This window comes from Neophocaena asiaeorientalis, unplaced genomic scaffold, assembly GCF_003031525.2.
Source record: "Neophocaena asiaeorientalis asiaeorientalis breed wild unplaced genomic scaffold, Neophocaena_asiaeorientalis_V1.1 scaffold123, whole genome shotgun sequence".
Lineage (NCBI taxonomy): Eukaryota > Metazoa > Chordata > Mammalia > Artiodactyla > Phocoenidae > Neophocaena > Neophocaena asiaeorientalis.
Window position 1 is genome coordinate 7356302 of NW_020173666.1, and position 20516 is coordinate 7376817.

The 20516-nt window shown below is 45.4% G+C and overlaps 1 protein-coding gene across 1 annotated transcript in view; it reads left to right on the plus strand.

Annotated features, from left to right (window-relative positions):
- ESR1 (estrogen receptor 1) overlaps positions 1-18545 on the plus strand; it is a 287792-nt gene extending 269247 nt beyond the window's left edge. The window contains exons 9-10 of the mRNA XM_024747850.1: positions 13854-14037; positions 18280-18545. Of these exons, the coding sequence (XP_024603618.1) occupies positions 13854-14037; positions 18280-18514 (419 nt within the window). The 3' untranslated portion in view covers positions 18515-18545. The remainder of the gene's footprint in view (positions 1-13853; positions 14038-18279) is intronic.
- The last annotated feature ends 1971 nt before the right edge of the window (positions 18546-20516 follow it).

The window sequence follows — 20516 nt, forward strand, 5'->3', positions numbered from 1 at the left end:
AAAAAAAAAAAAAAAAAAAAAAAAAAGAAAGTTCTTTGTATGTTGCTTAAATATGAATAATCACATTATGTAAATGAATGAGTGTAAACTCCATGTTCATAGCTCTTATATACATACAAAACCAAAACAAATTCACAAATTAAATACAGACTGAAAGGCAAACTGGTAATAATGTTTTGGCAGAAACTGAGTTGCTTTTTGCAGCCTGCTGGGGCAGATCTCCGTCTGCTAGTCTACCAAGCCTCTTGTGAGGACCCTGTTCTCCCCCCCTTGTCTGTGTTCAAAAGGATGGCAAAACCTTTGCTTCTGTAGCACCCTGTCTTGGCAAGAACACATCATTTATGTATTTTGTTTGCTTCTGCATTTATTTTTCTGAGATACTTAAGACATAACTGTTAGACTTGAGGCCACCATGAGCACGGGTGAAAAATATGTAACTTAGGAAACAGTCAAAAATGATATGGATTATTTAGATGGGTCCATCTCAATACTCCACACGTTTCCATCCTCTGGGGGTCTCTGAAAAAATTCTGTTGCGGGGACCCTTCCCAGAGATTCCGATCTCGTTAACCGTGAATATCGGTATTTGTTTAAAGCTCCCACCAAGACTTCAGTCTCACCAGGACTGAGAACTCTTGATCTAACTGACATAGAACATTCTGAAATTAATGTCTTAATGACATTGTTTAGAATATTGTTAAGATTAAAGTGTACAATTTTAAAAGGCCAGGAGCCAGTTTAAGGACCTTTGAGAATCCTCTTTTAATTCTCAGTAATGTGTGGAAATTAGTTTGAAAACTACTGCTGTAGGTGATGAAATGTCTGCGAAGTTAAACTAGTTCTCTAGTACATGATAAAGTGAACCATTCTGCAAACTGTGGGGAGAAACTGCTGGTGCTCAGAGAGAACATTGCCCAGCACTGGGGACAGGAAATGGAGGCCTGTCTTTCACACATTGGCTTGGGCAGGGGACACAGGCAATTAACAGATCATGTCAATGTCATGAGATAAGAGAATGTCATGATGAAGGGAAGCAGAGTGTCCGCAGAGATGGACAGCAGGGTCCTTACCTGAGCACCAATGCTTCAACTGAGTCATTAGGGTGAGTTGGACTTGGCTGGAGTCAGAAGGCAAGAGGGAAAGTTCTGACTCCACCATTAAACTAACAGGGTCTCATCAAGCCACTGGACCGCTCTTCACTGGTCTCCCCAACTATAAAATAGAAATAATAATTCTCAACTGTCCTGTTAACTCAAGGATTTGTCATGACATAACAAGATAGCTTTAAAATATGAGCTAATATCATCATTACTATCATAATCTGTTGTTTTTTTAGGGGGAAAATATTATGTGATCTAATATCCTGCAGAGACTTTGGTGTCAGGATCTCCCTGTTCTAATCATAGGACAAGAATTACACTCAGGCCCTATATTTGGAAGGGCCGTAGATGCCCTCTCTCTGCCCTCATGCCTGGCACATTGAACTATAAATCTAAATGTGTGTTGACACTTGAACTGAAGAAGACCATGAGAAAACGGCAACAAAATCCCACTCATTTCTTGAGCTCAGAAGTGAAATAAAATATTGCTTTTTAATGGGGTTTTCCTTTCCTGCATGATACTCAGTGAACAAGTAAAAGCCGTATTGGAATATGTGTGCTTCCTGAAACATTTAAATGGAAAGTCAGGCTGTCAAGTTTTCAGTCTAAACCAAACACCCCTACACTTAGTTGGAAGACCTACTTCTGGGCCTAGCCTTTCATGTGTGGGCCCACGGCTACATCTGACTGCTTCTCTTGGGTTGAAAGAAAGGTGGAAAAACAAACTCCCTGCCTCTCCCATGGGGTCCTGGTCCTTGAGCACCACATCAGCCTCAGACTCCTTCAGCACTTTCCCCCAGGGGGTACGACTACTTTTGAATGTTGAGGTAGCTTGAGGTTGCCTCGGTTCTAGTTTCTCTGAGTTTTTACTTTATATCTACTCTTTAGGTTTTGTTTTTCTTCTGGCATATGAGACAGACAGCAATACCCCCACGGAACTGAGTGATATCCATGGATTTATGTTAGCTTAACTACCATTTATTGAGGATTTACTACTTTTCCAGGCATTAAATGCTGGAAAGGAAAAGTTGCCTCTAGTTGCCCCATCTGTAAAATGGGAGGTAGTAGTAGTTCCTACATACTAGTTTGCATGAAGTGAGCCATGTGGACTGCTCCCTGGACCCTAGGGATGCTCCATCAAAGTGACCTCGTGGTCATACCAGTAGTGATTATGGTAGCAGTGATTAGTAAGGCAGTTTCTACCTCAGGGACCGCACACTCTTAAGATAAAGACAGATATAAAAAGAGAATTGTTCTCTTTTTTTAACAGATCTTTATTGGATTATAATTGCTTCACGATACTGTGTTAGTGTCTGTTGTACAGCAAAGTGAATCAGCCACATGCATACATATGTCCCCATATCCCCTCCCTCTTGCGTCTCCCTCCCACCCTCCCTATCCCACCCCTCTAGGTGGTCACAAAGCACCAAGCTGATCTCCCTGTGCTATGCGGCTGCTTCCCACTAGCTATCCGTTTTACATTTGGTAGCGTATATATGTCGATGCTACTCTCACTTAGCCCCAGTTTCCCCCTCCCACCCCGTGTCCTCAAGTCCATTCTCTATGTCTGTCTCTTTATTCCTGCCCTGCAACTAGAATCATCAGTACCATTTTTTTTTTAGATTCCATATATATGCGTTAGAATACGGTATATGTTTTTCTCTTTCTGACTTCAGAACTGTTCCTTTTAAAAATGAAATTATGATTACAAAAAATATGTTACATTTAGATAATTTTAGAATAACAAAATATATTATTAGGGAAATAACCACCTGAGGTTAAGCAACCATGTGGACGTTTTGATGGATGTTACTGCAATAGAGTATAAGGGTTAAGAGCAAGGGACTCTAGTTCCAAGTTCAAATCCCCTTTCTGCTATCTAGTAGCATGACTTTGGACAAGTTACTTAAACGCTTTGGGCTCCTATTCCCTGGTCCATGAAATGGCGAGCTTAATAGTGCCTACCTGTTAATACAGGTTAGCTTTATAAGTGCCTACTTTAGACTAACACTTAATTTGTGTTCAAAACTATTTTCTTTTCGTACCGTGTGTATATGTACTCATCTTTAGATTTACTCATGTTAATTAGGATCATACACATGTACTCTCTTTAAAAATAAGATTTTGGGGAATTCCCTGGCTGTCCTGTGGTTAGGCCTCTGAGCTTTCACTGCCAAGGGTGCAGTTTCAATCACTGGTCGGGGAGCTAGGATCCCGCAAGCCGCACGGCCAAAAATAAAAAATAAAAATAAATAACTAAACAAAAATAAGACTTTAAATGGCTGCCATAATCATTCATGAAGATATAAGATCATTTATTTAACGAATCTGATATTGTTAAACACAAGTGACTTCTCGCTTTTGTTATTATAAACAGCGCTTCTTCTGCGTTCTTATAATTGTCTTTTGCCTGCTTGTGATCATTACTTTGGATAATGTTTTGCGACGTGGATTTGCTGGGTGAAAGAGTGTAGATATCATTGTCTCTTGATACCTATTGCCTACTGCCCCAGAAAGCTTTATCAAATTACACTTTTACATAAATGTAACCTTTTCACGCATGTGGAAGACAGACGTGGGTGCATCCCTCTCAGAGGCAGCGATGCAGACAGCTCCCTGCAGCCCAGCTACTGCCCTCAGCTGTGAAATCCCCAGGCAGGAATTTCTACACAGGACATGTTATAAACATCGTATTACAAACATCCCAAGCTCACTCCTTTGGAAGCAAGTTATCGCTTCAGAGAATGTTGTTTATTTGATTATCTGTTATCTATATAGGCGCTTGTTACGTCATTTTAAAATTTTATGACTTGCACAGACACTGTGCTGGTGAACTGCTCTTATTCTAAGCAGTCAGGATGCACAGAGGGTTGGCATTTAGTATCTCACCCTCTGCCTTTGGTCCCTTTGCCACTGTTTTTACTGAGGGATATTTATAAAAAGGAAGGCAAGAGGTTGAATGGCCGTAAGTGAACCTCCCTTTAAAAACTCATCTCGGGAAGGACAACCTGCCTCCTCCAAAGATTTCATTTGCTCTGGGTTCTGGGGCTTTGTGCGACTGACACGACCTTTCCTTTTTCATCTTGATGGTGAAGCCCTTACTTTTGGTAGAGCGGATGTTACTCTGAGTGAGATAATATAACCTTCGCGTTCAGTGAAAGCCAAGCACTCAGCACCTTCTAGTAAGACCTTAATGCTCTGCTTCCTTTGCGTTCCAACTTGCCAGTCCTCGTGGGACAAAGCTGATCTTTTCTGTACTTAGATAAGTAGCTCAGGTTACTGATGACATGTCGCAGGTATTTCCAACTAAGAAAAATTTTCTCCGAAGCTTTAGTAACAAATTTGTTAGTTCCCTTTTCTGCCGAAATGGCAAACCTTGAAGAGTTTCAGAAATGCGAACAGCCTTAGGGATGATAGCAATATTATGAAAATAGTAATAAGTAATATCCCTACAGCAAGCTGCTTAGTCATTGGAATATCCGTCACCAGCTCTGTTTCCCTCTCATCGGTCCAGGCATTGACAAAGCTTGTGAAATAATAGAAATGAAAGGCACTTTGATTTTGTATTTTCAATAGCATTTTCTTCTACCAGATTACGAAAGGCATACGTGCCTGTGGCAGAGAACTTGGAAAATACAGAAAAGCCACCAAGAAAAATAACCTCCCAAGTGATCATAATTTCACTGCACAAAAGTAATCATTGTTAACATTTTGCTAAATGTTCTTAATTAAAGAGACTCTTAGAAGGTGCCTGGGTCCACCAGCACCTCTTCTCCACACCATCTTGCACCTTGTTTGGAAAATCTGGAGTGCTCTTAAATCATTCCAACAAAATTATTAGTTTTCTCAGATATCTCTGGAGGCGAGGCTATTGGCGGTCATTTCCAGTTTCTCAGAAACCGTGAAGTTAGGAAATTCTTTGTGTAGCCTTTCAGTACTGCCGGGAGTGAGGGGTATTTGGGTGCTCGTCCCAACTCCGCCCTTTATTTACCCACAGGGTGACCTCAGGCAAGTCCAGCCTTGCTGTTCTGTCTGAAAACCCTCCCAGCAGTAGCATCCACTAGCCCCAGTTCCTTAACCTCTCTGAGCCTCTGTTTCCCAACAAGTAAATTAATGAGTGGATCAGTAGGGGGCCTTTTCACATTAAAAATTATTTACTTAAAGAATGTCTATGTGTGTAACTGAGTCACTTTGCTGTACAGCAGAGATCGGCACAACATCGTAAATCAACTATCCTTCAATTTTAAAAATTCACAAAATTATTTATTTGTAGAATTTCTTTTTTAGAGCAGTTTTAGGTTCATAGCAAAGCTGAGGGAAAGGTACAGAGATTTTCCATGTAACCTGCCCCCCTCCGCGCCACCCCCAGTCTCCCTCATTATCAAAATCCCACACCAGAGAGAGATATTTGTTAGAATCGATGAACTTAACGTTTACATACCTTTATCACCTAAAGTTTATAGTTTACATTAAGGGTCACTCTTGATGTTGTACATTCTATGGGTTTTAAAAAATGTGAAATGACATGTATCCATCAGTATAGTATTGTACAGAGGAGTTTCCACTCTGTATGTCATTTAGGACATTTAGGACATTCTGCCCTAAAAATCCTTTGTGGTCTGACTATTCAACCCACACATTTCCCTAACCCCTGAAAACCACTGATATTTTTTTTTACTGTCTTCTTAGTTTTGTCTTTTCTAGAATGTCATGTAGTTGGAAACATATATTATGTAGTCTTTTCAGATTGGCTCCTTTCAGTCAGTAATATGAATTTAAGGTTTTTCCATGTCTTTTGATGACTTGATAGCTCGTTTCTTTTTTTTTTTTGACTGTATTGGGTCTTCGTTGCTGTGAGCGGGCTTTCTCTAGTTGTGGTGAGTGGGGCCTACCCTTCGTGGCGGTGCACGGGCTTCTCATTGTGGTGGCTTCTCTTGTTGTGGAGCACAGGCTCTCGGTGTGCTGGCGTCAGTAGTTGCAGCATGTGGGCTTCAGTAGTTGTGGCGTCATTTCTTCTTAGCACTGAATAATATTCCACTGTCTGGAGGTACCAGAGTTTATCCATTCACCTACTATAGGACATCTTGCCTCCAAGTTTTGGCAATTATGATTAATGGTGCTATAAGTATCCATGTGCAGGTTTTTGTGTGGACATAAATGTTCAACTCATTTGGGTAAATACCAAGGAGCGTGATTGCTGGCTTATATAGAAAGGGTATGTTTAGTTTTGTAAAAGTCTGCCGAACTGTCTTCCAAAGTGGCTACACCATTTTTCATTTCTACCGGCAATGAGTGAGAGTTCCTGTTGCTCCACATCCTTGCCAGCATTTGCTGATGTCAGTGTTTTAGATTTTGGCCATTCTAACAGACGTGTAGCAGTATCTCATTGTTGTTCCAGTTTTCAGTTCTCTACTGACATATGATGTGAAGCATCTTTTCATATACTTATTTTCCATTTCTGTATCTTCTTTGGTGAAGTGTCAGGTCTTTTGCCCATTTTTAAATTGGGTTGTTGGTTTTCTTTTTGTTGAGTTTCAAGTTCTTTGAATATTTTGCTAAGAGTCCTTTAGCAAAGGTGTCTTTTGCAGATATTTTCTCCCAGTCTGTGGCTTGACTTTGCATCGTCCCGAGATCAGTGCTTTTGAAACCTTCTGCTAGAGCCTCATGTTTCAAAAGGTGCCTCTGGTCACCAGAGGATGGGGACATGAGGCTGAGGAGGGGGCGCTGGGTGAGCAGGCTCCAGTCTCCCCCTCTCCCTTTCTCCCACTTTAATCAGAGAAGTTTGACTTCATTCAGTTTATAAACTATGTGAATGTTTCACATGAAGTTCACTCTTTTAAAAGGATTTTGATTCTCAAAATGGTTTGAAAAACACTGAACTTAAATCCATAATTCTGGAATTCCGTGTCTCCTTTTTGCAACGTAATATGTCCTTTCCCAAGGCTCTATTAAGGAGAAATGAGATAAGCCTGTCACAGTCATGTGATACTTTTTCACCACAATTTTTATCTACTGTAGAGCTCACTTGAAATGATGGAACTGATACGTCTAAAGAATAGGTATCATCTACATGTCCACTCATCTTTCTGAAATAGTAATTTTGGACACTAATTATCTTTTTCAAAATAATCAGCGAGACTATCAGCCGTTTTGCCATTTTGATTTTCTCTCTAGGAAAAAGGGGGAAAAAGTGTATATGAATCTTTGTGGTTCTGGAGATAAACATGCAAACCAGCACCAAGAAGGGGTGGACTTTACAGTCACACAAGAAGGCGTCACTTCACAGTAGCCAGTGTTGCTCATCACAGGGTTTTTAAATAGTGCTGTTCAACTCAGGATGATGTGAACATGTGCATTCAACCAACTATATATTCTTAGGTCGTATGTCATTTTTTCTGGCTTCGCAGTTAATTCAGATGAACGTTTAATGATGTTTTATAAACATCTGTATTCACACTAACTAAGTTTATTAACTTGGCAGAGGAGGGAGGGGCGTCCGGTCCATTATTTTGTTTATACATTGCCTATTCCACAGAGGATTAGAAATGGCTGACTAAAGTTCATGTGATGCAAAGGGAGTAAGGCAGTAATTAATCCAATCTGAAAAAAAGGAAAATAATGTGAAGAAAATAATAAATCCAGGAGTCAGATTAGCACACAGTAGTCCATCTGTAGGAGTGGGCCACAAATTTGGCTCTCAGTTTCCTTTGCTGGGCCAAAGCAAAGGGAACACATTCTATTATAAGCTCCACTGGCTTTTAATAAAAATAAAATAAAATAGACTAGCTGTTCCACACAAAATCCCTCCTTTAGGCACATCTCGACAAGGTCTATTTCTCACAACCAGCACTCGATAAAGATTATGCAACTGAGAATTCGAGTGTTTTGTTTTGTTTTGTTTTGGTTTGGTTTTGTTTTTGTTTTTGTTTTTGCGGTATGCGGGCCTCTCACTGTTGTGGCCTCTCCCGTTGCGGAGCACAGGCTCTGGACACGCAGGCTCAGCGGCCATGGCTCACGGGCCCAGCCGCTCCGTGGCATGTGGGATCCTCCCGGACCGGGGCACGAACCCGCGTCCCCTGCATCGGCAGGCGGACCCTCAACCACTGCGCCACCAGGGAAGCCCAGAATTTGAGTGTTTTATTCTCTGATAAGAAAGTAGGGTGCAGATATTTGAGGTTGCCAGTTAAGGGAAGATCCATATATTTTGATAATCAGCTGGGCAGTTGTTAGGGATAAAGGCCTCCTATGAAAATTGTTAACTGTGTACAGGGTCTGATAGGATGAGCTCGAGCCCTGACCATTATACTAACAAGAGTGAAGGTCAGGGCTGGGCCAAGGCATTGAGACACAGTAGGATTCATAACGCGGAGCAGGAAGTATTCAAATGCTGTTTCGTCTCACGATGTTCCGGATCAGGAGTCTAGTCTCCAACTTGCTGGTCCTGGGTCATTTTCCTCCCTGAATGTCTGGCGCAGATATCCAGGTGTGCTCTATTTACTGCTGCTGTGTAATCAGTTACCCCAAAACTTAATGGCTAAAAGAAGAAAAAAAAAGCTTTGGATTCTATTAATCATGGATTTGGATACAGCACAGAGGGCATGGACTGTTTCTTCTCCACCATGTCTGGGGCCGCAGGTGAGGGTCATCCACTGGGAGTGATTTGATAGTCGTGGGCCAGAGACATCTTAAAGGACTTTATTCCCATACCGACGATTGATGCTGGCTGTTGGCTGGGACATCCGCTGCAGCTGTCCACTGGGATGCTTATCTGTGGCCTTGGCTCCTTCACTTCCTGTTGCACTGTAGCCCTTACAAGGCGGTGAGGGCTCCAGAAGCAAGTGTCCCAGGTGACAGGCAGAAGCTCTGTGCCTTGTATGACAGGCATGTCATACCTTAGAAGCCAGGTGGCGTCACTTCTATTCCATTCTATTGATTGCAAGCAAGTTATGGGTCCACCCAGACTCAAGGGAGGGCCATAACCCGCACATCTCCATGACAGGACTGCCAGGATCACGTCGCAGAGACACATGTCGGATGGGAGATACTGTTGTGGTCATTTTTGGAAAATAAATCTGCCCCAACGTGTGTAAAGAGCCACTCTCTGCTCTGCATTGTTGCTCCGTTGTCTTTGAAATGCCAGGTGAGAAAAGGTGAGATGCAGGGAAACAAATTCAGCCAGAATGTTTTAACCTGCCTTTTCTGGGAAAAAAGTGAAACCCTCAAGGCCTCCTGAGACCAGGCTAGCTCACCTGCACTAGGAGTTCCGCGTGGAACCTTGTGAACAAACCCCTTCGTGTTAGATGCGCTGCACATTTTCTATCACGTGTCTCTTCAGACTGTCTTCTTGACCTCAGAAAGGTAGTAATTGACTGAAGAATAGGAAAATCAGAACCCTGGCTGTTTCTTAATATATTACAGACATAATTAACAAAAAGAAGGCTCCTGCGCTTCCCTGGTGGCGCAGTGGTTGAGAGTCCGCCTGCCGATGCAGGGGACGTGGGTTCGTGCCCCGGTCCGGGAAGATCCCACATGCCGCGGAGCGGCTGGGCCCGTGAGCCATGGCCGCTGAGCCTGCGTGTCCAGAGCCTGTGCTCCGCAACGGGAGAGGCCACAACAGTGAGAGGCCCGTGTACCGCAAAAAAAAAGAAAAAATAATCCTTTATTGTTTGGGACTGTCCCGCGCATAGGACATCCAGCTCAGCCCTTCCCACTAAGTGGCTTCGGTGGCCACAAGCTGTCCAACACCCCACCAGGACCAGCAGCCCCAGGAGGAGAAGCCGCAGTCAGAGGTGAAGGCTAAAATGGACGCAGTACTCATGAAACTGTCAGCCTTGAAGGCAGTTATGAGCGCACACCGTCTGGCTGTGGAAGCCATTCCCAGCAGCCCACCTTCAAGGTTGACCTACCGATGAATCCCTGGGTCGTCCGTGAGCCAGATCCAGAAAGCAGCTCTTTTTTATTCCAGCTGAGCGGCAGCTTTCTGGCCTAGACCACTTACAGCCGTGGGTTTGAGGAGTTTTCTTCACTCTCTCTTTCCTTTGAGTCATTCCCTTTGCTTTTCTGGTCAAGCTGCTATAGATGGAATGACTGTCCCAGGGTCCGTTGTCACATTCTTCCTTCTGGAAAAGACAAAAAAGAAAATGGCCTTACTTGAAACTTTGTCCTCAAGCATCTGGTGAGCCTCAGCCTTCCTCACTTCTCCGGGAACAGTGAGGCGTGCCCCTCAGTGGAGGTCAGTGGCCGGGCGAGCAGGACCCTGGGCTGTGCTACTGTTTCCTCTGGACACAGTCACATGCACTACCGTGTCCATATCTGCATTCTTCCAGCCTCCAGAAGACTCCATCATCTGGAGAAGTGATGAGGGGTAGCAAGGGTGTTCCTGTGGGATGGAGCAAAAAGGAGGAAAGAAGGAAGAGAGTGTCCAAGCAGAGAAAGAGAAGGAGGGAGAGAGCAAGGGCAACAGTCACTGAGAGCCAGAGAGGGAGAGAGGCTGACACCTCGCGTCTATGGGGGGCCCATGCAGTCCCGCTCCCCGTTCTTTTCTGCCACCCGCTTTCTCCATAGGCTCTTCCTAAAAGCTCCCAATGTTGGCTGCAAGATTCAGAATATGTAGAGGCTCAGATCTGCCAACAGCACTTCAAGACTGGATAATGACATACAGATTGTTTTTTTCCATCTTTGGGATTTGGAGCAGCCTGGGGAGTTGCAAAAGCCTGCCTTGTTGTAAGACTCTTTCTGAAGGCTCGCACTGTCTGATCACTGGCTCCGTGCTGCTGGGAACACTGGCGCAGCTGTCCAGGGTGGCAGGGACCACCTGGGATATGGAAATTACCGGGAACCCTGTTTGGCTTTTGCCAGAGCACCTGAAGCATTCTGGGAATTCGGATTTCTGTTGTTTCTCTCCACCGGCCCCTTAGGGGCAAAAGGCAGCAAACACGGACCACATGTTTTGCCAGAAAAGCCCCAAAGGAAGATGGCTGCAGTTGTCAATTATTGGCATTTCAACAGGACTGTATATTTATTTCGAAGTATATTTGCACGGCTAGGAAGCCTCTCGCAAGGATGAGATGATAAGCTGTGTTGGTGCCAAAACAGGACTAGAAAAACAGGCTTGTTCTGAGAATGGCTTGCATCCCGAAAGACAGTGTGAAGACAATCCTTCCTCCACAGGCAATAGCTGCTCTTAAGACATTAATGCTTAAAAGAAAATAAGGCTTGGAATCCGTATCTCATGACACACTGTCCGCACACAGTAGGTTCTCAATGAGAGCATGTGGGAGGGGGGAGCCCATGGGAGGATGGGGAACCAGTGGCACAAGGGAAAACCACACTCCCCAGAGCCTGAGTGCCAAGGCTCTTACCTCCACAGGAGAGGGCAGAGTGCAACGCGGGCCCTCAGGACGCCCGTGATTCTGCACAGGGTGCCCTCACCCTGTGCACACAAGTAGGTGCCGCCAAGTGTCACCTTCCCACGCGGGACATGGAAGCTCCTTGGTTCTGTGGTTTCCATGAACAAGAATGGGATTATTGATGAACGAGGCCAGCATCCTGGGTGGTAACAAAAAAGGAATTTGGTAGAAAACACATCATCCAAGTTGGATTAACTCAGCTCTGTGGCCTGGGCAGGTTCCCAGGACATCCAGCCAGATGCAGGGCCTCTGAGAGACGCGAGGCTAGAATGTGTGTGATGACATGAGGGCAGGGAGAGGCATGGCCGTGGGGCTCTGGAGAGGCTGCCCCTGACCCCCCCCAGCCCACTGGCACACACCTCCCTTGCCATCCGTTACCTCCTGGCCAACACCAAGGCCACTAGACATTTGCCCATTTTTCTAGTGGACACAGTCTTTATCAGAAGCCCACATGGAACATAAGTAATCCAGCAATTTCTTTCTAATCCCACTGCCTGTCCGCTGCTTACTCATTCTGTGCTCAATTTCCCCTGTATCAGAGTGCCTCCGGGTATCAAAACTACATTATTCTATTCTACTGCCTGTAAGCCAAGAGCCTGACCATTCTGGTTCTGCTATTGTTGTATTTGTTTTAAATATTAGCCCTTTTCCATTCCAGGCAATTACAACTGTATTTACTGTAAGTTCCTCTCTGTGGGTGTTTTCCCCATTCCCGACCTACAGGCTGCTGTGTGAGCAGTAACTCGTCACTGCGTTACAAGTACAAAGCCGGGGATTCATAAACTTGGGGGCCTTTAACTTGAAAATACCAGTGAGGATGGGGGGGAGGGGAGGAGAAGAAATATACTTATGGGTGGGCCAGTGGGCTCGTAAGACCAAAAAAAAATGTTGCTAAATAGACGTATATCTTGAGAAAAATACCGCGTCATCTGCACCCTGCGAGATGATGCGTTTGGGTAGGATGAGCTGATTTCCGCAGTGTTTACTTGATAGAACAGCCATCGTTGTGGTCCCAAGACAAGAATACTCCATCCTGCCCTCCTTTTGCTTTCAGTACTTCTCACCTCTTAATCACTCACCTTCCTCTGCTCCGTGGGCTGAGCTCACAACTTAAGTCAAAGAGTCAGGATTCTTTCAGTTGCAAGTGACAGAAACCCAACTAACACCATCTTAAGCCAACAGGGGATTTATGGAGTCATGTGTTAGAAAGGACATTATGGAAGCTCTAAGGTCAAATGAAAAAAGTAAGAACCAGGACCTTATGACAGGAACCAGGATTTCTCCCTTCCGTCCCCTCCCCCCTCCTGCCTCCCCCGCGTAACTATCACCTCTGCTGGTCGTCACTGGGCTCCATTCTGCAGGGCGAGCTCCACGTACCTGGAAGATGGCGCTTACAAGTCCCACATTCTCATATTCCCAGTGCCTCCACCCTAGAGGAAGGAACTTCCGCCCACAACTTCCATATACAAGCTCAGAAAAAGCTCTGATTGTCTATCTTGGGGCTAATACTATCCAAAAGGACAGAGTGACCTGATTGTCTAATTTCAGCCTTGAGTCTACCTGTGGCCCCGAGAGCAGGAGTTATTACCAGAAAAAAGGCAAGAGGGGAAAAAAACAAACAAAAAAACATGCCTGGCAGTGAAATACAGCAGTTCCTGGGGTCCTCTCTACCCTCGCATCATAAACCTTTCAGCTGAGGATGAAAAGTACGAAGGCCCCACAGCTGACCTGAACTGTAACAGCAAATTAAAAATTGCCTGTCAGTCACTTAGCAAATCACTTTTGCTCTCTCTGTGCACCTCACCGAGAGGTCATGTGTCTCTAACTTAGCGTCTCCGTTATAAAACCGGATGTGGAGTCAGCACACTGGCTCGTTCTCAGCTCGGCTCCACGCTGTCGAGCTTGCTCAGCAGGTTAACGCAGCTCTCTGCCCTTCGCTTTCTTCATGTGAAAAGGAACAATAATGCCTCCTTCGTGGAGCTGTCACCAGCCTTAACAGGATAACGTTGGTGACAGGCGTGTCAGAGGAGAGGTGGCTGGTGTCAACCACCATGGCCCCAAGGCGAACAGTGCCTTTCCAGGGAATCTTGATGACAAATCCTGGAAACTGGCTCCCACACAGGGGGCCACATGAGTTTCCTAAACGTGTGCTCTCACACACGTATATTCCTAAGGAATTTTGCATGGTTGCCTGGACCGAACAGATCTCGAACTTCCCCGTTGCCGGGCAGGGGCGGGGTGGGGGGAGGGGCACTGGCTCAGTCTTAGTCCCACGCACATGCCCAGCTTCCCGGACCTCATCCTCTTTGAGTTTCTCTCTCTCACTCTCTCTCTGCACATTCAGGAGTGTACACATTTCTGTCCAGCACCCTGAAGTCTCTGGAAGAGAAGGACCATATCCACCGTGTCCTGGACAAGATCACAGACACCTTGATCCATCTGATGGCCAAAGCGGGCCTGACTCTGCAGCAACAGCACCGGCGTCTGGCCCAGCTTCTCCTCATCCTCTCTCACATCAGGCACATGAGGTGAGGCGTCCTTGGGTTTCCCATGGGAGAGAGGTAAAGCAATCAAGCCCCCAACAATATGCTACAGCTGGCCCGGGAAGGGCTGACGCCTGAGAACAGATAACACACTCGGGACGGTTCCCGGCACATAGCATAAAGGCTGTGGGGAGGATAGCAGAGGGAGGCAGTAACTCAGCCTGGGGTGTGGGCGGGTGTCAGGGAAGCCTGCAGAGAGGAGATGATACTTTCGCTCAGTTTGGCGCATGCGCAAGATCCTAAGCCGGGGAAGAGTGTGCAGCGTGCAGCTCAGGGGAGGAGGGTCCCGTCTGGTTGTTCGCTCGGCCCCAGCCAATCAGGGGAAGTCCGCGAGCACGCTCGTCCTCGGAAGGCACTGCGCACATCCATTACTGTTCCTGTGTCGCACTGTCCTTACTTAACAAGTGGGAATTCTAAACGAGAGACTACGGCTCCAAACGCCTTGTGGACGGTCAACGTTGACTCCTCCATCCCTCTCAATCCATTCTTGTCACCCCCGTTGCCATTACCCTCGCCCAAGCCACCACCATCTCCTCCTGGATTTCTGCCCCAGCTGCCTAACCTTTCTCCCTGTCTTCAACTCAGAGCCTTTCTAATCCATTCTCCACAGTAGAGCCAGTGTGATCATTCTGATACCAAATCTTATCACATTGCTTTCCTACTTAAAGCCTTGAAATGGCTTCCCATTGCTTTTAGATGAAAGTATAAATCCATTTATTTTGCTTATATTCCTTCTTATGCTCTAGCCTTACTTAACTTTCAGGACTTCCTGGTAGTCTGGGCTGTAGCCCTAATCAGCTGTTCTCTGAGTCGAGGGGGATTTCCGCTGCAGGCTGCAGATGGGCTGCGCAGCTGTTTACCTCCGCTGGGCTCACGCACACATCTGCGGGTCAGCTGATGGAAGCAGGGCACAGCTGGGAGACTCTGCCTCTAGCTGCAGGCCTGAAGGTTGGCCAGGTGACTACCCCGTGTGCCTCTTGCCCTCCTTGTAGCCACAGGAGAACTGGGACATGTTCTCATGTTGATGGCAGAGGCACAAGAAAGTGAGTCTGTTTGGAGAAGTGCATTTTAATCTTTTAGTTAAGTCATGTCCACGAACATTCCATTGGCCAAGCAAGTCACATGAGACAGCCCAAAGTCAAGGATCATGGACACATGGCACAGAGAGTGAATCTTTCCGAACAGTAAGCTAATCTATCATAGCTTAGATACGACTCCTTGCAGGAAGCATCTCCTGACCCTTAACACCTAGGTGAGATTTATACCCTGTCCTTCCTGATGGTTACTGCTCATTTTTTATCTTTCAACACCATTAGACTATAAACTCTGTGAGGCAGTTATCACAACCCATTTTGCTTACTCTGTGTACCCAGCACCACCTAGCATAGGGCTTGGCACGTAGTAACTACTCAATAAATATTTTCTATAGAAGGACGATAGCAGAGGAAATAGAGTCTTTCTGTGCCAGAAGGTAAAAGTGGCCTTGTTTCCATTCTAAATGGCTGGCCAGAGGCTTAGTGGGTACCATTCCCGTGAACAGAACCCAGCCTGCAGGGAAGAGATGAAGAAAGTATCGGATTCTTTACTCCAGAAAGGCCACAACAGTGAGGTGAAGTGATGACACTCCTGCATGATGAAGTCTCTACGACCTTGGGCTTACACCAGAACCCCAGGAATGAAAAAGAGATTCTGTTTCTTAGTGGCTATGAGGGAAGGGCCAAGGTGTCTAGAAAGAGTTCGATTAATTTTTAAGGGGTCTTCAGACCTTGAGACTGAATCAAATGGCAAGAAGTTCATCCCATCAAAGTCCCAGGTGCCTCCTTTTCTGGAGATAACTTCTTGAGATAGCTTCTTGAGAAAATAAATGTATCTTTGAGATACATTTGATACATCTTGAGATAGCTTGAGAAGCTGGAGATAGCTTCTTGAGAAAATAAATGTATCTTTCTTTCTTTGTATGTCCCACAGTGCCGTATATGAAGTCTTACATGTCGTATATGCTCACAACATTATTACTGAGTGAATGAGTGAATAAATGAATGAATGAACAAATTACCTGAGGTTTTTCCTATGAATTTGAAATTCACAAATGATGGCTTTCACTTGCCAAAGTTGGGGAGAAAGTGACTGCAGTCTCTGTTCTTAGGGAGTCCCCAAGAATCCCTGTGTCACAGATGAAGGACTCACATTGGCCAAGTTGAGTAGGTGACTGCATTTGGAGTACACATTTTCAGTCCTTTCCCATCCATTTCTTTTGATGAATATTACACATAGGGAAGAGGGGGATAGATCAGAATAACATAATCCCCTACCAAATTTCCTGACCGAGAGAGTAACCTTCCCCTTGAAGAAAATGTATTAGCTCTACTCCAAGCTAGGAATTTCACTGACGTAGAAACCATGTATCACAGATGAAGGTTTTTTTTTTGTTGGTAGGAATTGCCGGATTTTCAGATCCATTAACTGCTTGTCAGCATTAGCCAGCCTAATTAGTTAATACCAAGTATATTTGCACTGCATATACAGGCCTTGCTAGTTTTACTGGCAACACATGGCCAAGGGCCACGGCGGCGAGAGTTCCTGTTTGAATTGTGTGACGAGCTGGAGAGAAGTTGCTATTCTATTGCAAGCTTTGAGCTTTCTCTCTTTCACTCACACACACACACACACACACACCCCCACATACCAACAATATTATGGTGCCTCATTACAGCCAATCTGAATCACGGAACTCTGTTGTGTTAAGCTTGGCCCCAGCCATATGTTGTTATTCAGGGCATTTAACACCAGATTTCATCGGATGGTAAATGTGATTCGTTAGGTCGCAAGAGGAAGACGGTGTCAGATCCAGGGGCATTTAACTTTAACAGCATTTTAAATTAAAACAAAAACAAGAAAACAAAATCCCACTGGAAAACGTAATTTAGGTGGTTGTGTCATATGGCCCGAATCACTTTGATGCTTTGTTTCCATGGCACGTCTCCAGCTAGGGCTGACTTTCCCTACTGAAAATGCCAATATTTTTTAAGATGTTCTTGGTCTGTCTACTCATGATCCATGATTCTTTTTAAAGAAATATCAATCTAGAGAATAGTTGTTGTTTTTTTTTTTCCCTGGTGGTAGTGTTGTGGGGACAGAGCAGGGATGTCGCTGGTGGAGGACGGGGCTGGGGGTCGGGGGAAGAGTGGTAAAAGGAGAAGCACCATTTACATGCATTTCCCTATAGGTCCATCCAGCCCATATTTTCTGAGCATTTACCATGTTCTTGCCACTGTTGGAGACCTACGGGATGGACAAATTGCAGCCCCTCACTGAACTTGCACAGTGTGTGTTGGGATGTGGGTGGGCAGTGTGTGTGTGTGTGTGTGTGTGTGTGTGTGTGTGCGCATGCTTATGGAACAAGAATAAACATACATACAAGACATACATCCATAGGAGAATCAGGTTGTCATAGTGCTGGGAGAAAAACAGTAACATGAAAGCCAACGGCTAAACCTGCAGGGTCTTGGGCCGAATGCCACTGGGGTCGTGGAAGGCCTTTCAGAGCAGGTGGCATTCGAAGATCTGGGGGAAGTTCATGCGGGTGGGGGTACAGCAAGGGCAGATACCCTGAGTCTGGAAGTCTTGCTTTGTTTCTTTAGGGCCAGCATGAAAACTAGGGTGGTTAAAGGGAGTGGGTTAGGGAGAGAGGCAGGACAAGCCATGTCAGTTGGACCTTGCATAGCACGGACAGAAATTTAGATTTTATTCTGAGTTACATGGGAAGCAACTGAACAGTTTGAAGCAAGGGAACTTCTTGAACGGTTTGTTGCACGTTTAAAAAGCTCTTTCCTGGAAATCTAAAAAAGAGGGGATATATGTATACGTAACTGATTCACTTCGCTGTACGGTAGAAACTAACACAGCATTGTAAAGCAACTCTGCTCCAAGAAAAATTAACAAAAAATAAAGTAAAATAACAATTTAAAAATAAATTAATTAAATTAAAAAATAAAAACTCTTTCCTACCTGGTAGCCTATCTCATCTGTTCTCTTTTTAGATGTAATTGTGATAGAGGGAAAGAAATTCACCTGCATTGTAAATCCTAAACTGGCTCTTTAAATAGGAAGAAAGGTTGGCATATCAGTGTCGCTGGGGTTTTTCTTACTTGCCCTTCCCCGGCATTTCAGCAGTCCTGGATCTGGGGATCGTCTAAAGTGGTCCTGTCTGTGTCTTCCCGCCCACAGTAACAAAGGCATGGAGCATCTGTACAGCATGAAGTGCAAGAATGTGGTGCCTCTCTACGACCTGCTGCTGGAGATGCTGGATGCCCACCGCCTGCACGCCCCAGCCAATTTTGGGAGCGCACCCACAGAGGACGTGAACCAGAGCCAGCTGGCCACCGCCGGCTCAACTTCATCACATTCCTTGCAAACGTATTACATCACCGGGGAGGCAGAGAATTTCCCCACCACAGTCTGAGAGCTCCGCGGCTCCCCCAGGGTTCTGAGAATCCCTGTCGCACTTTATCCACATCATGCATCACTCTAGCTGACTTCTGCCCCTGCGCGCACTCTGGCATGCACCCAGCGCTGGCTTTCTAATATGGGTGGCCATTCATTTGCTCGCTCGGTTCTAAGTGGCACACCTTCTTTTGGGAACAGCCAAAGGGATTATTCCAGGGCTACTTTCTTTGTTAACAGCTCGCTCTCTCTCCCTTTGCTACCTTACTGAGCACGAGGATTCCCTTAGCGTTTCGTGGCTGAGCTCCTTCTACGAGCTGGGCTCAGATGGCTGTGCACTTTAGCTACTTGTGACCCAAGGCCTGGAGCGTGGACGTTTCACCGCCGTGAATGTGAAGCACTTCTTAATGGATCTTATTTAAGCATAAGCCACAGGAAAGAATTGAAAGTGGCTCCTTTAATTGGTGACTCGGAGAAAGCTAGGTCCAGGGTTCATTATAACATCCTCTTGTATTCCTACAGTAACGTATCATTTTAGTAAAGTCAGACCTTAAAGCTTCTGCTCTGTTGCATGGCTGTAGCAGAATATCTGGTGGCTGTGCACCCACTTCCCCTATAGGAATACAAGATGCACACAGGGAAAGAAGAGCCCCTAACTGTCAAAACTTTGTCAACTAAATACACCGCACCTTCAGATTTGCTGAATGCTTTACCATTAGCTTTTGAGAGCACTAGGTATAGGTCATGGGTTCCAATTAATTCTTGCTTCCCATGGACCCATGGAAAACAGCAAGTTGCTCCCAGTTAAGTCACCTCCACACACAGCAGTTCCTTTGTGAGAGATAAATTCTTGTTTTTTTTTCCATTTTATAAAAGACAGCCCTTTCCCCCCAGGACTTGCAGTAAATGGGCTTCAGGACCTGTTCTGGTGTGATCTCACTCTTACCAGCAGAGGGCGCTCTGCGTGGCTCTTCCTGGTGTGTAACTTACACGGTGAATTAGGTGTAGTGCCCAGGCTATGACCAAGGGCAGTTTAAATGAGCAGGTACACTGGTGACACTCTTAGCCCTGGGGCAGTGGGCTTAATAGTAAATGTGCATGATTCTTGCAGGTACTAGAGACCAAAGAGGAAAGCAGGGCAGAAACTGGATAAAACTGTGAGGCTCAGGGTGGCCCTGCCACAGGCTGCAGCCACTTAGGAGTGCTACTGGCAGACCCCATACTGCACTGCGGGGCTGCCCTGGGGTCCATGGGGCAGTCCTTCTCTTCCTCATTTCCCCACTTGGCCCAGGTTGGAGGCACACTCTGGGCGGGGGAACAGGGCCAGGACTGGAGCGCTCCGTACTCAGGCTGCCTGGGGCCTGGTCAGACCACACCTGCCCTTGGTTGTTTAGAGCTCATCCAAAAATCAGGGTTTGGCCTTGAGGGAAAAACAAACAAACTTCCCTAGCGTCTATTTCATTAACCTTCATAAGCCAAGAGAGCAAGCCCAGAATTGGGCCATAGGAATCCTTAAACCTATAGGCTAAACAAGAGAGGCCTACTCCAGACACAGGGCAGATTTCCCTGGGTCTTTGCTTCTCTAAAGCAATTATGGATTATTTCCCCTTTTCAGCTAAAAAGAAAGTTTGGTTTCCTCTGGTGACCGCATTGTCTGTTGACTCAAACCCCAGTGACAGGCAATGCGTTAGCCAACAACCCAGCCAAACTTCTAGGGCTTCTCTTGGGATGCCTGTCTCAAAAGTGGATTTCATCCATTTCCAATGACCCAATCAGTGATCACCAAAGGACTGGGAACCTGGGAGGGCCATGAAAAAAAAAAAGTTGTTTTCACAAGTGCATCTAAATTGGGGGGCAGTAAGAATGTTTAGAACATAATTCTTCTGTTGTTTTTGTTTAAGAAGCACCTTATATAGTATAATATATATATTTTTGAAATTGCAATGCTTGTTTGTCAGACAATTGAATGTAGTAATTCTGTTCTGGATTTAATTTGACTGGGTTAACATTCAAAACCAAGG